This window comes from Botrytis fragariae, assembly GCF_013461495.1.
Source record: "Botrytis fragariae strain BVB16 chromosome Unknown tig00000163, whole genome shotgun sequence".
NCBI lineage: Eukaryota > Fungi > Ascomycota > Leotiomycetes > Helotiales > Sclerotiniaceae > Botrytis > Botrytis fragariae.
In genome coordinates, this window is record NW_023500999.1 from 678,018 (window position 1) to 694,565 (window position 16,548).

General features: G+C 44.7%; 5 protein-coding genes across 5 annotated transcripts; 1 reads left to right on the plus strand and 4 right to left on the minus strand.

Moving 5' to 3' along the window:
• Positions 1–553: 553 nt before the first annotated feature.
• Positions 554–1,903, minus strand: Bfra_009789 (putative glycosyltransferase family 25 protein; the record flags this gene model as incomplete). Its single annotated transcript, XM_037340127.1, has 4 exons — positions 554–1,229; positions 1,311–1,372; positions 1,461–1,604; positions 1,670–1,903. 4 exons carry the CDS (start codon positions 1,901–1,903, stop codon positions 554–556), a joined length of 1,116 nt encoding a protein of 371 aa, XP_037189350.1.
• A 1,043-nt stretch (positions 1,904–2,946) lies between these two features.
• Bfra_009790 (uncharacterized protein) lies at positions 2,947–4,147 on the plus strand (the record flags this gene model as incomplete). The annotated part of the gene is made up of 2 exons (XM_037340128.1): positions 2,947–3,133; positions 3,183–4,147. The coding sequence occupies 2 exons, from the start codon at positions 2,947–2,949 to the stop codon at positions 4,145–4,147; spliced, it is 1,152 nt and encodes a 383-aa protein (XP_037189351.1).
• A 1,546-nt stretch (positions 4,148–5,693) lies between these two features.
• On the minus strand, positions 5,694–6,713 carry Bfra_009791 (putative mitochondrial 2-oxoglutarate malate carrier protein; the record flags this gene model as incomplete). The annotated part of the gene is made up of 1 exon (XM_037340129.1): positions 5,694–6,713. The coding sequence occupies one exon, from the start codon at positions 6,711–6,713 to the stop codon at positions 5,694–5,696; it is 1,020 nt and encodes a 339-aa protein (XP_037189352.1).
• Positions 6,714–9,778: 3,065 nt separating this feature from the next.
• Positions 9,779–10,528, minus strand: Bfra_009792 (uncharacterized protein; the record flags this gene model as incomplete). Its single annotated transcript, XM_037340130.1, has 3 exons — positions 9,779–10,094; positions 10,145–10,453; positions 10,503–10,528. The coding sequence occupies 3 exons, from the start codon at positions 10,526–10,528 to the stop codon at positions 9,779–9,781; spliced, it is 651 nt and encodes a 216-aa protein (XP_037189353.1).
• Positions 10,529–13,158: 2,630 nt separating this feature from the next.
• Bfra_009793 (putative rsc complex subunit rsc9 protein) lies at positions 13,159–16,289 on the minus strand (the record flags this gene model as incomplete). Its single annotated transcript, XM_037340131.1, has 2 exons — positions 13,159–13,209; positions 13,449–16,289. The coding sequence occupies 2 exons, from the start codon at positions 16,287–16,289 to the stop codon at positions 13,159–13,161; spliced, it is 2,892 nt and encodes a 963-aa protein (XP_037189354.1).
• Positions 16,290–16,548: the final 259 nt, after the last annotated feature.

The window sequence follows — 16,548 nt, forward strand, 5'->3', positions numbered from 1 at the left end:
ATAAAATTGCGATCACAAACGTTTATATCTTAAAGCCATTCAAGAATTTGAATGTAAATACAGACTCTCAGTGCTTTCGAAGCTATTCAGGAAATCGAAGTCGAAGTCGAAATCGAAATCGGAATCGGAAAACTTACTCGACGAGTCACGATACCTGAAGATTCTACATTTCAAGTCAATTCTATGATAAAGATCATTTCAATATTAAAGATCATTTTGATAACGGAGAATTAAATAATTAAAAAAAATTGACTCTTGAATTGTGGCCTGAACTATTGAACAACCCGCGGCAGGGAAGCTCAGATGACGATATGAAATTATTATTTGATTGAAAGATTCACACATATACCATGCTCTAATGAAACTACTATCAAAAGAGTGAATACTGTTTGTTCTTATCAAATAAGCTTCTCTCAATACATCCTTCGATTAATGTACAACAATTTTTATCGAATCGCGCCAGTTCTATGTCATTATCCTGTATTCCAACACCCCAAAACCCGATCCTTCCAAATCAAACCCAAAACAACAAAAAGAAAACCCTGGTTCTTCACTATTGGGTAACATAATCTTTCCTCCCCGTGATCAGATGCTCCAAATTTAGCCTCGCACTCCAAACGATCATACTTTTGATTCCCTTTTTCTTTGTACCTTGCGCATCTCCCTTCTCCAAACTATTAACATCACTATCCTTGTCCGTCTTTCCAGCCGGCTTATAATGTTGAAATAATTGAGGTTCCACCGAAAAACATTTCATATCTAAATACCCATCACGACAAAGAGACGCAAGTGCATTATCGACAGGAAGATTATTGCCGCCTTTTACCGCAGCCATGAGAATCTTCTGAGCTCCACGATAGGAAACGGCATATCCCAAGGTACATTTGGGAGCACCGGCTTTATGAACTATACGCGTCTTTTCGGGATAATCTGCGAGGGCTTTAAGATACGATTGAGAAGACTTGGGAGCAACAGTTCCGTCATTGTCAATCCTGTAGAGCCCATCCTTTTTCCCTTTGTGGAAAACAGAGGGAAGCTCATCACCACAGTGACCTGGCCACAATATATCCCAGTCATCGCCGTAAGGGGAATGTTGACGTTGAGAAAGTGGGATGTGTGATAGAGTGCGGATTCCCTTGGCGAATTCGGGGAGTTGGGTTCGGAGCCGGATATCCCAGTCAATGTCGTCTTCCATAATCAATGCTGAGGCAAGTTTGTTTTCTACAATCCTGTGTAATAGTAATGAGGATTAGTAACGAATCATTCGTGTGTTCTAGAAGGTAAACTGATAGTAGATAGTATGTACACACCTTCGTATGACATTCATGTGACCACGCCAAGGACCCGTCGCCCCTCCATTTAAAAAATGACCCTAAGTCAAAGCGTTAACTTGCGTCCTAGTCCCATTGTCCCAATGTGCAGTGAACAAAGGGTGCTGTTGTATGGTAAATTTCACATACCGGCGGCTTAGCCTTATCGACTACTTCATCGCCTTTAATTCCATCTACAAATTCTACCTCAAATCCCGTCAGAGAGGCAGATAATACTATCGCATCCCGTTTGTCTGAATGTTCTCTCAGCCCTATGACCACTACTTTCTCAAACTAGTCGGTTATTGTGTTAGCAAGCTATATTCGCCCAACAAAGATTGGAGGAGGGTGATACGTACACCAAGAGTCGCATTACTGGCTCGACCTATTTCCGAAATGGTATCGGCTGGTATAAGCTTCTCGTCGGAAGTGGGGGAGACGTAGTTGCGGATATCTGAAGATGACTTATCTGAGTAGTCTAACCATGTTGAGGATTTTGGTGATTCCTGGCGAGTCTGGAAAGAGATAAGGGTGATGAACACGAGAGCGACAAACGCGCCAAGAAGATAAGGGCGGGAGCTTCGGGGGACCATGACTGTTCTAATATTCCATATGCCGATATTGATTATGAGGGGTACATAAGATAATGATTATCAAAAGGTTACATTGGAACGGGAGTATGCAAAGTTGCAGAAGATAGGGAGGTCGAGGACAGACTGGCCGAACGAAATTGTCTTATTTCGTGATTCAGCAAGAAATTTCCTAATCTTCGGGGTATATGCATTGTGGAGCCATCGCTCAAGAGTTAAAATAGAATAAGGATCTCGAAGGAGGCATTAACCTTTTTGTGCCTGGGCGGCTAACGGGGGTAACCCAGACGCTAATCACACCACACGCCTATCATTTGTTCTGTTTGAAACGCGAAGCACGTGAAACGATAAATTAAAGAAGAAAGATGTGATCCGGTAAGCTGGTACCACATCAGGGGCTGGAGATTGCTATCACATTATCGGCTCGGCTAGCGCTCGGCGTTTAATGCCTCTGTATGCCCTGTGTTTTTCCGAGTCAAGGGTCCCAAATCAGGAAGAAAAAGAATGATTAAAGCGTGACAACATGAATATCAATACAATCAATTGGGAGTGATGTTGAAAGTTCTAATGGTATTTTCTGTGACACTTCTATATTCCATTAGAATTGCTGATTGCCACGAATCCATCTCCAAAAGCTACGAGGTTTTTAGTGAAAGGAAAAACTCCAGATACTCCCTTGCAGATCGTCCAGGGTTCAAACGAATCCCACCTTTTCCATCCGAATCTGGTAGCAAAGATTGAGGGACGCAGCAACTGCAAGATGTGATTAGTCATGTGACATAGTTTTGCTAAGAGGGGGCCAATTGTATTGTGCTATGTCTGTGAGGTTCGCGCTTCAAACTATCGCAGCGATTACACTGTCCAAAATTAGCATCCCTTACGATGATCTTGGCACGGTCCCGAATACCTTACACTCCAAAGCCCTTCCATGGATCGGAGATGTCGTTCAGTTTTCTTTCTCTTCAATTCTTGTATTCATCGCACCGTTGCTCTCAAGATAATATTGCAGTCGATGATACATTGAGAAACGCTCTTCTTTCAAAAACATGGCGCAGAGATGGACTTTTGAGGTACCAGTCAACGTCACTGCCACTTCTCTGGTGAACCTCACGTGGGCACCTCATACGTTCAATGTCGCCAAAAATGGGGATTTTCTTCTAAATCTATGGCTTTTGCGCGCCGATTCGCAAGATAACACAGTAGTTCAAAAATATGCACCTTTTCTTCTTGCGGGTAAGTTATTCCGATTCATTTTGCAATGTAAGTACTAAGATTATGAAAGGCAATCAAGATGTCTACAATTCTTCCGTTCTATGGACACCTACAGTCGATGATATCGATTTCAATGTTTCAGCGGCCGGAATGCATCAGCTGGCATGGGAACATAGTTCAAATAATACAAGTCTCAATTCATCAAGCACAAAACTTGAGGCGTGGTCAAGGGGATTCCACATTATATCGCCGGTCTCCTCAAGCACTTCTTCGACATTACTTTCCGCCCCATCATCAACCTTATCAAGTTCAGCAACTCTCGCAAGCTCAACATCTTTCGCGATCTCCACAACCTCAGTAGCCTCAACCACCCCAATAACCTCAGCCGTCTCCCAAGAACCCGCCCAACAAACCGCCTCCCCAACCGGACCTAGCAGGGCCCTCACCATCGGGCTGGTAATCGGAATCGGAATCCTCATCATAATCTCCCTCTCTGCTTCATTCTGGGGATTCCGAAAATACCGACGGGCAAAGAAAAACTCCCCCCTCAAACTACTCTCCACACCCCCCGACTCACCATCAACCTCAAACTCACAAATGTCTTACAACTCACCAACCAACTCGTTACCAAACACAATGATACCCCATGAATACTACACGCCATCTACAAATCCACCACTTGGTGCAACGCCGCATTCAATGCCGAACTCAACACCACACGAATACGACAACCCACCTACAAACTCACCACACGAATACTACCACCCACCTACGCATGTATCACCCAGCTCAATACCGCACCCAGCACCCCACGAATCCCACATCTCCCCTACAATTTCCACCCCCGACGCCACACCACGTGAATACCACGCTCCGTCTACAAACCTCGTACCCGTAGCTCGTGCAGAACTCCACTCGTATCCCGTTTCGTATCCGATTCCCGCACCGGCGCGTGATAGGTCTATGGATAAGTTTTTGCCGGGAGATGTCAAACCGGCTGAGTTGGAGGGTCATGGGAGGAGCGTGGAGATGTAGTGTAATGTATATGTTGAAGCGGGGCGGTGTGGTGTGGTGTGGTGTGGTGTATTTAATTTTGGGGTGAGGGATAGTGCGATGAGAGATGTGATTTGATGTATATATATAATTTGAAATATGGCTGGGAATGAAGAGGAGTATCTTTTCCAGATGGATAGAGGGAGTGTGTGGGGTTTTCTTCTTGTGTATAAATATTGGATTTCGAGATGGGGTTCATCAACCTGGAGCTGGGTTGGTGTTTTGTACGAGATACCATTTTTGGGTGTTATTTATGGGTTGGATTGCATCGGATTGTACACGAGCTGGAATGTGGGAAGTAGAAATGAGCTCTTACGTGGGTATCGATACTTACTGTATAAAATGCTCTCATCGCTATCCATACGAAAGAGAAGAATGGAAATCTCTAGTTACCCCCTACAGTACTTCACCGCTGATTTCTGCTAACCACATTACTATTTTCGAATGCATATAAACCAGATTGGTAAATCCACCACGATTTCCCTCACAAAATCGTTTCTGCCCCCGACATATCAACCCCCCCCCCCCCCCCCCCCCCCACCTTCCCCCATCCAAATCTCCGCATCCCATGAACAAAACCAATCAAACATCAAACACATCTCACCATCTCCCATCCAGAATTCATACTGGAGAAGAGGTCCGATGTAAATTTCCGAATAGAGAGATGGAGTAGAGTAATCACTACATCACACTCTCCTCTCATCACACCCTCCCCTCATCACACTCTCCTCTCATCACACCCTCCCCTCATCACACCCTCCACCACCGCGCGCTCGACTCCATAACTTATAGGATACGCTATCTCTCACGAAGTATATCTCCCAGAGTCCGAACGCTTTTCTTTCGCAACTCACATTCGTTCCGTGTGTTGAGTATACCTAGATACCTACCTGGGTATTGCTTGATAGCCCACTGAGAATCCAACCGGGTGTTGTGTACGTCATTTATGATTGGAATTTTAACTACTCAGTGATACATCCCACGTCAGTTTTCGTTCGCTTGAACGTTGACTACTGTAGCTAGCTATCTACTTATGTATACACTGTGTTGGCTAGAGTGATGGACCGTAGAAGCCGTAACTGTCCACGGAGCCAAATGTCTCTCATGGAGTTGAAGAATCTTCTTGTCTCGTGCCAAAATGTATAAATATAAATCTTTCTTTCTTCTTCAAACGCTCAAGGAGACGCTAAGAAAGAGTAATAAATGTGAATATAAATAGACTGAAATGCATTGAATAACTAAAAGGAATTCCATTCCCCCGTAGCCTGATTCCTAAAGCCTAATCCAAAAAGTACTGAACAAGATAATCCAACCCCAAAATCGGTATCCTAAACTTGTAACTCCATTCCATTAATCAATCAATCAATTCGAATTCCATCCCAAGCAATCCGTCAAACAATGCTACAGTATCAAAAATTCAGTCATTAACCCATCCGCATCCATGTCTTCCAACCTCCAACCGGGACCCACTTCCCTCTCTCCATTCCACTCCGCTCCTCAGCATCCAGCCACACACCCACCCACCCACTTACTTAGTCATGAAACCCAACCAATCCGCCACGATCAATGTCACCATAGCATGCGGAGCGATCCTCACATAATACGTACCAAACCCTCTGTAAAATCTCATCATGCCTTCTTCTCTCGCGACCTTCACAAAACAATCTCTCATTCCCTTGTAGACCCGATCTTTTCCTCTCCCCTGTTTCTGCAGCCTCGTCTTCACAAAATCAAATGGCAGACTGAAGAAACTTGCGAAGAAGCCCGCGACGGCCGAAGCGGTAAGCGTTTGTGTTTTAGGGTTCCAATCCGTGCGTGTCTTGAGTTGTGATTTTGCTTCGGAGAAAAATGCCAGCTGTCCGAAATTCAGAGCCATGGCTCGCACAACCGTGGGTGCGCACCCCGCCCAGAGAGCTGTGATGCCTTCGGACTTGGTAATGGATGCGAGAGCGTCGATGACGGATTTGTAGTTTTTGCGCTCGGCGAGAGGTTTCAATCCATCGGACTGCATGCGGATCAGAGCGAGATCTGCAGGATTGCCTATCATGGCTGCCAAGCCGCCAGCTGTGAGACCTGCTGCGGCGCGTTCTTTGAAGCCGATGGTGGTATTGTTTTCTTTTGAGCGAGCGGAGAGGGTCGTCATGAAACTATCGAAGAAGCCAAGACGGGCGGTGGTGTAGACGGCTTGGCGGAGGAGGCCTGCGCTGAGACCGGTGTAGAGGTCTAGTGCTTTGCCGGACGCGAGAATCTCGCGGGTAACGGATAGAGGGGTGGGTTTGGGACCGGTGCGGATTCCTTCACCGGCGAGTTGGAGACGCACTTTTATCATGTCGATGGGTTGGATGACGGTGGTAGCTGTCATGCCGGCGAGACCTCCGTTGATGAACGGGAGAGCGGCACGCATGAATGGTGTATGGAGGATATCGTTCTTCACAGCTATGGGATCTGCTTTGGCAGAGTCGGCAAGTCGTTTGGTCGTTTCCATTGCTTCTGATGTTCTATTTCGTGCTGCTTCGGCAGCTTGCTTGATGGAGTTGGTGGTGGACATTGTGGATGGTTTGATCAAGGGGATGTATTTGAATGCAAGGTAGATTGATATGAGATTGAGCAGATGTCTTGCTCTGTAGGCAGTCGTGAATTGTTAGCCCGAATGACTCTATATCTTTCACGATGGAAGAATAGACGTGGGACATGGTGTTTATATGTACATAGGTATCCAAGAACGACCTTGATTCTTGCGGGCTGTGGGGAATCTAACCCATATAATTGGACTATTTGCCTCGATCCAAATAAAAGAGCCAGGCGTCATCAAACATATGAACGGACGTGGGAGGGATCGGGAATCAGTCCGGAAACAAACGAAGGCCTTGGGAAGTTCGAGAGAGGCATGCGAAATCGGTATGAGCGGTAAGAGAGATAACCTTGGTAAAGAAAATCGAACAATAGAGAAACATCAATTACTCACTTGAAATGCTCCGTGTGCCGGATTATTCCAACCGGATTACCGTCGCGTACCTCTGGGACAGAAAGTGGGCTTGGCTGGTAGTATTTGGGTCGATATGCACGGTCGATCGTCTACCTAGTCAATATCAATAAATAATGTACAGCCCTGTGCTGATAAGACAAGATTCACCCAACGTCGTTTACGATGTGGCTGTGAGATGATGTCGAGAAATGAAGCTGGAGGTTTCGTGACAAAGTAAAGTAAAATCAAATCAAATCAAATAAAATGCATCGGAAGACAAGCTCGACAATGATTAAGTATGCCGGGCTTGCTGGGTTCAACGCATTGGTTGGATGATGTTGAGTTCCCGTTGGCCGACTTGGTATCCTGAAGCAAGAGTGGTAGGATCAATTGTTGGGTGCGGGGTCGAAGGTTTGATTTGATTGAATCTTGTTTGTTTGGCTGCGGCTGCAAGGCACTTCTTGTGCGCAGAGGGTTATTGAGTTTGGTGAGATGATGCTATGCCTGCTCTGGTATAGATGCAAAGGTTGTTCTTCTGCCCACGAAAGATGCTGCCATGGATGCTACTATTGATGCTACTATGGATGCTACTATAAATGCTACTGCGAATGCGAATGCGAGTGATGATTCTCTCCTCTCCTCTCCTCTTCATGTTCTGTGGCTATGGTTATCGTGCCAGGGTTCAGGTTTCTCATTTCTTGGTTTCCCGAGGTGATACTCGAAAGGTGTGATGTACACAGGAGTTAGCTACCTCCCCAATGGAGGATATAGAATGCTATCTCTCAGCCTGATGTAATTGCTTGACGCATAGTGATCTGTTTTCGGAGATGCTTCATGTCATACAACAGGGACAACAAAGAAGAAGGGATGGCTTTAGCCTTGTTACATAGCCACATGATTGAAATTTATCTTTTCGAGATGTTGATCTATGATGAATGTTTCTCTTTGTGCAGGATGGATGTCGATATGAGTTGCACGGAGAGAATCTCATGGTCTCATCCTCATACTCACACTTATATCCTCATGCTTATATTATCCTTATACTTATCCTTGTATCATTCTTACATTCATTCTTATATCATTCTTATATCATTCTTATATCATTCTTATATCATTCTTATATTCATCCTTATCCTCATTTTCATCCTCATATTATCCTTATCCTCATCCTCATCCTCATCCTCATCCTCACTCTCGTCCTCATCCCGATATACTCGTACACCAGCCATCCACACGACGATAGATCCATAATTCCATGCCCGTGGAGTTGCATCGTCTCACTTGGCAACCCTTTGCTTTGGGACCTTCAAAGGTCTCCAGAGATTCACAAAAATGCGGGGTAGCTTATACTCTAAATGCTCTAGCGTCACCACAGCCAATAACACATCCCTTCCTATTGCGATGGGGATAACGCGGCATCTTTAGTCTCCGCTCTCCCGTGATTTGAATGAACTTGAGACATGAGACACGATTTTCCACGCGATTTATTTTCTTTGGATTGTTATCAATCTTCACACTATCACTTCGCTACAAATAGATCACGCATTGTTTTCCATCTTCTCTTTAATAAAAAAATCAAATTATAAGACAGACCGACCGACAGACACACACGCACACATACACACACACAGAATAAATCTCCTTCATGCATCACACTTTCTCCTAGGCAGGTAGATACCAAAGGCTGAAGTGAGTCTCGGCCCTTCCATCATTCTACCGTATCTTCATCCCGTTACACCAAAATAGCAAAGCTCACGCTCACTCACACTTGTCAAACCTCATCAACCAATCTGCTTGCACCTATTTAAATAGCTATCCAGCTTAGCTCCCCACAATCCCATACCCATACCCATACCCATACCCATATTCATACCCATATTCATATTCATCGTCAACAAGCGCCATCAATTTCCCACAATCGTCTCTCAATCCGTGTATCAATCAAACATGGTTCCGATAATTTATCGTTCTCCTATTGCGCATGCGATATCGCATTCTTCCGCGGCTTGCTCTGGATGATACAATTCAATATAATGAAATGTGTGGAAAAGTCTTGAGATCTCGAGTCATCGAGATTCGAGCATATCAGGAAAACTCTCCACCACCGGAAATTGATTCCTCCGCGTCGAATGCGTAACCGTAAGTGCCCGAGATTATGCGATGGGAAGCGAGTGGAAAGGTGCGTGGGGGTGGAGGATGGGGGGTGCACGGTGGAGATTCTCCGTGGAGAGATATATGAACTATTTGGTAGTCGGATTTGTGAAGACGAAGCGATGGAAAAATTATTCATCGTGCGCTCTACAGCTTTGTTGGTTGGTTGATGTCTCACCATGGAGGTATTAGCTCAATCTTCTCCTATGGCTCTATTGGGTTGATGCATTCACGATATAGAATCAAGGACAACCCGTGGAATTATCTAGAGGAATTATCTAGAGCAAGTGCATATATCATCATCACCCAAAGTGAACACACCGAGGGATGGAAAAGGAGTAGCTTTCCTGATTGATAAGCTGATGTTGTTAAGGAGTCATAACCTTGTGACTACCACCGCCATCAAGACACTTCATCCCACTTCGCTAATGCCTCGATTGAGATGATAGGATCATATCAAATCAGGGATTGCCTATCAGCATTATCCCCTCTTCATTCTATTTCATCACCTCACCCTCTCTTTCCCTCTCTTTTGGCTCACCGGTGCCGTTCAAATCAACTTCTTGTGGATAGTTCCCACCATAACTATCATCGTACTCTTCCACCCAGCCTCCAACACCTGCTAACTGCCCGTCTTGTGATCCAGGATCGAGTATGACTTCTTCGGACGTTGAGGATTGGTCACCTCTTATAGTCGATCTGCTGGCAGTTGAAGCAGAAGTAGATGCTATTGCAGATCCATTGTCATAGCGATGATGTTCACATTGTTGCTGTCCCAGGGCGAGGTGATGGCAAGCAAATAAGTTCTTCTCTCTGGTTTATGTCAGCATCTGGTATGAGAGCAAGGATTGGTATATAAATACGTATGTGGAGCCTGAGGCAAATTAATACCTCTAACTGTACTACTACTTGTCGAAGCAGTCGTAGAGGTATTGTGGTCATGATTATGTTGAGCATCCAAATCCTCCTTCCTATCACGGGTTAATCTACCGATGCTTTCATGTTGGAGGTGAACATACTTCTTTGAAGTCCTAGATTGAACGGTTTCTTTAGTCAATTCTTTGGTGGCTGGGTCAGAGTTGATGACTGAGGCAGAGGTGGATGTAGATGCATGGTTATGGTGATGATGATGTCGGTGGTGGCGAGCAGGTGCTTTCTCTTTTGAATCTTTCCTAGTCCAATTAGTTGAGTGGTGGCGGAGAAAGAGATTGTACTCAGTACATTGACGCTTTCGAAGCTTGAGCCATGGTTCAGTGAATGCCGAGACAAGTGCTCAGAAGCTATAGTTTCTTAGAAAGTATCTATATCGATTCCCACTGCTCAACATGATAGAGGGACTCAAGATATAGAAATACTTCAGGAGAATTTACTTGACTGCCTTTCACGCATCATGTTCCCTCTCTTCTCCAAAGAACGCGTCTGAGAATATACGAACAACTTGACCACGTATCTGATTCAGCAGTACCAAGCAAGTCATCTCGAGTCCTGATCCCAACTGAACGGTAGATTAAGGGGGTAGCTATGGATGTGTTTTGAATAACATATCACAATGCTCGTTGTTTAATTGGATAACTCAGGTACTGGATGATTCGATGACAACGAACAGGAAGAATGTCTTTGAACGCGAACCAGGAAAAAATTCTTCTCGTACGAGAGTTCACATCATTGGCACGATTTACATCGATACGTCATTGTATTACCTGTAGCCGCCAGGAAATGTTGAAATACGTGGTTTGAAATAGATTATTGCTTGAACCGTGATTGTAGGGGACAACACACGTCGCATACATGAGAGGCTTTCGGGCGTATAAGCATACCATACAGATGTATGTACTACCGCGTGAGGTTACACGACTTGTGAAAATTTTTCCCCGCGGTGTGACGATTGCCCCTCAAACTCAGCCCTAATCTCGATAAATCTGGTTCTTAGGGTCGCTTTCTACACTGATTGGCGATCTCCACCGGCAACCAGTTCCTGTGATGCGGCTGCTTGGGACTCGAGTCAAGCTCGAAGATACCGTTCCAACGGCTTGGGTATTCCCAGCCTCTTCATACTTTCTGCATGTAAGCCTCCATGTCTTACAAAGCAACATGAGACGGCACATGGACAATTAAATATAGGTAAAAGTCTACGGCATGACGAGATTTTGGAAGGGATATCCCTCGTGGGATTCACCAGTTGTCTCTAGACGACATTTTTTTGCTTTTGTCTGGAAATGATTTGGAAATTTAAGAGTTTTACTACAGTGTGTCGAATATTCCACACTGGGTTCTGGAATAGATAGATTTTAACTTTGGCTTTTGGATATTTGTGAGTAATCGGATGAGGTTGGTAAGGATAGGTACTTGTTACTTTACTCATCTCTCTATCTGTCTACCTCAATAGATAGTTTTGGTGTTGATCATGATTGCAATATTCATACTCAATATTTATCTACAAAATTCATCTACAAAATTCATCTGCAAAATCCCAGTTTTGTCTCACGAACTTGAGATTAGGAAAATTCGATTCGATATGATGAAGTAAAGTGCTTTTTCCATCGTGATGTTGAGAATCCTGTCAAGCGAATTGGTGAGGTGGTTTGTGTGTAGGGGTGTTGGATTTGAGGAGACATGGATTTGTGGGATTTGTGAGATAGGGAAGAAGCGATAACATCCCCATTGTAAGAATCGAACAAACGAGCGGTGGAAAGCGTGGAAGTGGGTAGAGCGCGATCCTGTCTAGAAGGTAGCGGGTGAGGAAGGAAGGTGAAATTTTTTATGAGAAGGGGATATTGGTTTGTGGGATTTGGTTTTATTGGAATGTGGATAGGTAGGTAGACAGGTAGACAGGTATATTGACATCACAGTAGATTTTTGGATGAAAAAGGAGTGGGCAGATTTAACTCTGGCGTTTCACGAGAATCTGAAACGAGAATTGTGTTTGTAGGTGAAGAGTGGGAAAGAATGGGGTTCGTTCTACGCAAGTATGCAGATCAGGAATCGTATCCCCGTAATCTCGTTGTGAGAGGGTCTGTCTGTCTGTCTGTCTTTCTGTCTGTCTTTGATTTCTTGGCTGCATCGTGTGTCGGATGTGATACTTTGTGGGTGTGGAAATGGAAATGGAAATGGACAAGTAGGATAGATCGAGAAGGGAAATGAGGATCAAGAAAGAAAAGGGACATCGATTCACGGAGCTATACGGATGAGAAGATGGCTTTCGAGAAAAAGTACTACTGCGATTGATAAAATGGTTGGCTGCAAATAGAGAGGAGAAAGGTAGAAGCTCATTTCCTACTCCAGAAACAGGACAAGAACAATAAGAAGACGAAAATGTGAGTATTTCAAGATACAACATCGTTAGACATCGTGCTTCAAATCATGGAACATTCGGTCGCAGACACAGACTATAAAGTAAGCTTGCAGCCCAATGCTCAAAGACGCTTCAGATCCACATCGAGGTTGTTCAGGAGAGATACATAAAGCATTCGCATATCAAGTCGGCTACTGTTCACACAACACATTACATCGTCCAATTTTCATTCACTATTCCACGAGAATCAATCAAGAGGATCAGTGCAGAATACAAAAGTACCTAGATAGGTAGGTAAAAATCTCGCGATTCTCTCCACTTTCCTCGCATTCCCGGGCCCATCCAGCACCCACCAGCCGAAGAGGTATTTTAAAGCAGGAAAAGAAGGTATCTATCATACACCTCATAATTAATTTCTCCATCAGATTAGACCAGCCATAAAACGCCCAGCCGCCATACTGAAAAATTTGCGCCCGCTTCCTTATTAGTTGATCATTTAACATATCATGTGCATGGTTTTCCTAATTGTTCGCAAATATCCCGAAATACCGCCCCTTCACTCCATATCCCAGATGGATGCCCCTGTCAACCCTGCGTATCCTTGATTGCGATGAGAAGATCTGTCATATAAGTTGCCTGTTTAGATGGTATCGAATTAGTATAAATGAAAAAAAAAAAGATTCATTGAGAAAGATAAAGTTGAGTATTCAACACTATAAGTCATAAAGATATAAATTGTCTCCCCACGACCTTGCGGTCAATACGGATGAACGAAAGTTATGTAAATTTGTTTTGATAATCATGTGAGAGTTGCTAGACAAAGAAAAATTTGAACCGAGAAGGGAGTTTTGAAAAAAAGATAGAACATAGCATACCAAAATCTTATTATGCGCATAGATAGCAAATAATCTCGGTTCCACCGGCTTAAACAACCGATCAACCCAGGAAACTTCACCCTCCTTGAGAGCCGCCTCTTCTGCTTCAGTCTTACTGACATTCCTTGCCAAGTTTCGGAGAACGAGTACTGCACTAAGTGGAATACCGGCTGCATCATTATGCTCATCGACAGCTGTGAAGTGGTATTTGAAGCTTATACGAGGTGGCTGGACGATGTATGATGGTTTGTGTTTCTTAGCTGGCGGAGGACCTGAAGGTTCTTGTGATTCACGTTCGCTAGCAGGGGTACGCTTAGGAGGGAGATGAACTTTGATGTGAGTAGCAGCTTCTGAGAGTTTGGTGGCAGGAGAGGAGCGGAAGCGAGAACATGTATCCCATGCGCAAACATATTGTTGATTTGAGGCCGAATTGACGTATTTATTGTCCGCATTAAGTTGGGCGCCAAGATGAGTCTTGAGAATATGTTGATAACCTGCTTCAGGAGTCATGTAGAATTCTCCGCATGGCTTTCCGAGATGAGTGCGCCATAAGCATTTGGTGTATGCCTCTCCTTGTAGGTCTACTGGCTCACTGCGGCATCGAATGCCTTTGATGATGAATTTTGTTACGGGGCCGTTTTGAACTTGTGCATTTGCTTTGTCGCCAAAGGTCGTGCTTACATTCTTGATAAAATCTGCAGCGGGAAGAAGTGGTTTTGATGTTTGTGTGGCCAAGTAATTAAATTGTTGTTGATAGGCGTGCCACAAGGCAATTTGCGTGATGGACTCATCGGGATCTTCTTCGTAGAGGCAACGCAGCCAGCGTGAACTGCGCTCTGGTTCATCAAACTTGGCAATTTCGAGTAGTAAATCTTGTGGAATGGGCGCAATCTCTGAAGGTGCAGGCTTTCTGTACTGAGTTCCAAGGTTAAACTCTTTTTCTATGATGCGAGCGCCATGCATGAGGAGCCGTGTCAACTGTTTGACCAGTGGCTCTGCTTTTACCTCTGTGATAAGGTAATCCACATTTTCAACAACCGCGGTGTACTGATAGAGGAAATCCAAACAAGCATGGGCAAGGTCTTCGTCATTTAGCAAGGTCCAATCAATAATGTTTTGCACAGCGGATGCTGGCACACCCTTAAGGAGATTGTTCTCCTCAAGATTCATTGATATTCTGCTGATAGCTCTCAGGGAAGTCAGGATAGCGCCTCGGTCGTGTGAATCCAATTGTGCGAGGAGTGAAAGGTATAGGGGATCTCCGACCTCAAAGTGAAGATACTTGGTAAGCTGTTCGGCGATGTCTAAAGCGTAGTGTTTTAACTCTACAATGGCGTCGGAATTGGGGAGGTTCAAGGCAATGGTGAGAAAATCTCGTAGAGGTGCAATTTCAGATACGTAGAAGGCGTTTTCCTCTAACATTACCATGTTTCTCATTGTTAATGCTGCCTCGTTGATCTGAAGAAGAGTATCACTGAATTCTTCGGTTAGAATATTGTCATCAACTGGTAGCTTAGCTAAATGTTTGATTCTTTCCAGTATGTCTGGTGTGCCTTCCAAACCGTTGATTGTGTCAGTGGTAGATATCATGTCGCCATCTTCTGTGTAGGATATCTGCCAGTGAACATCGTAAAACAATGAACTGACTTCGAGCATCTTCTCAATCAGAGCTTCGGCAAGACCTGGAAATCCTTCGAATTTGTATTTGTCACCACGTTCCATGGAAATTTTAACCAGATGGTGTAGAGCGTAATCTTGCTCATCTTTGATGCCTGATCTTAGAGAACAGAGGCAACGAACGTAAATGTTAGGTCCATCAAAACCAGCTTCGCGAATCATTAGTACCCACTCTTGAGACGGAATAACAATCTCAGAGGAAACATTAGAAAACTTACTGCCGGGTAACATCATCCCCCTTGGAATTGCATTAGCTTTAGCACCTTCTGCGGCCGCAGCTGCATCTTTCAATGCCTTTTGGCGTCGCACAAACTCGACGGGGTTATTTCCAGGTGTAATTATAGGACGCAGCGTCAATGGCATCTGGAGTCGAGGTTCGTAATTCGTAACTGCGAGAGACATATTTTCGGTACCAGAGGAAGGGTTGTGTGAGAAGGGACCACCAACTCGTGGCATATGATGTTGATGCGAGTGGGAGGGTGTTTGGTGTTGAGGTAAGTGGTGCTGTGGAGTCGGTGGAGGATGAGAAGTCGCGGAGGGATGTTGTCGAACTTGTCGAGATGGTTGGGTATCGGGTTGAAATAACACCCGCTGTGGAGGTGCTTGTCGTAGACCTCGAGTCATTCTGCCCCCAGAGCCAGGTGTCTCTTCACTTCCATTTCTATCGCGCACAGGTGTGCCATCGTCACCAGAAGCCTCCGAATTCTCAGTACCAAGCATGCCCGTCTCTCTGCGAATCGAGGGTCTGAAATTCTCCATCGTCCGGAAAAGAAGCCCCCCTCCTTTAGCGGTGGTGTCTTCCAGGATTTCACGGGGAGGTGGTACCTTGCCATGGTATGTTGAGATTTCATATGCGGCGAGGTATTTGTAATATGTTGTTTTGAGACTAAATGCCAGCGCAGGTAAATTATTAGCTCCCAAGTTGAAATCTGAACCAAGCTTTCTCCAGGCAAGTTTTTCATCGCTAACTTTATCGTAGCCACCGCGCTCAATTACAGTATTGTAAAGGTGCAAGAGGTCGATTGTCTTAGTTCCAACTCGTGGTTCAGGATCGAAATGCGTGCCTCTCTTTTCATGATAGACTCTAAGTTTTGCGATAAAATCCTCATATTCGGGAGTATGAACGATGGAGGTATCGTGGTGAATAACTCTTGGGGGCGCCATTGTAGTATCCTGCCATGCGATATTTATGGCGATCCAATGGTTGTCCGAAAAGCTTCTCTTGATGCGACAAATAAATCAACGCGTAGAAATTGCGACGGCGACGCGATCGGTCGTTAGAGGTTGTGAGCTCCGGACTGATTTTTGGGTGAGAAATGTAGGTATACCCGACATTTAAGGCACTCATTACTCCACTTGACATGGACGCTAGGTAGAGGACCGTGCGTTGTATGGCCGAAGCTTAGTGGCATGAAGCTGTCTC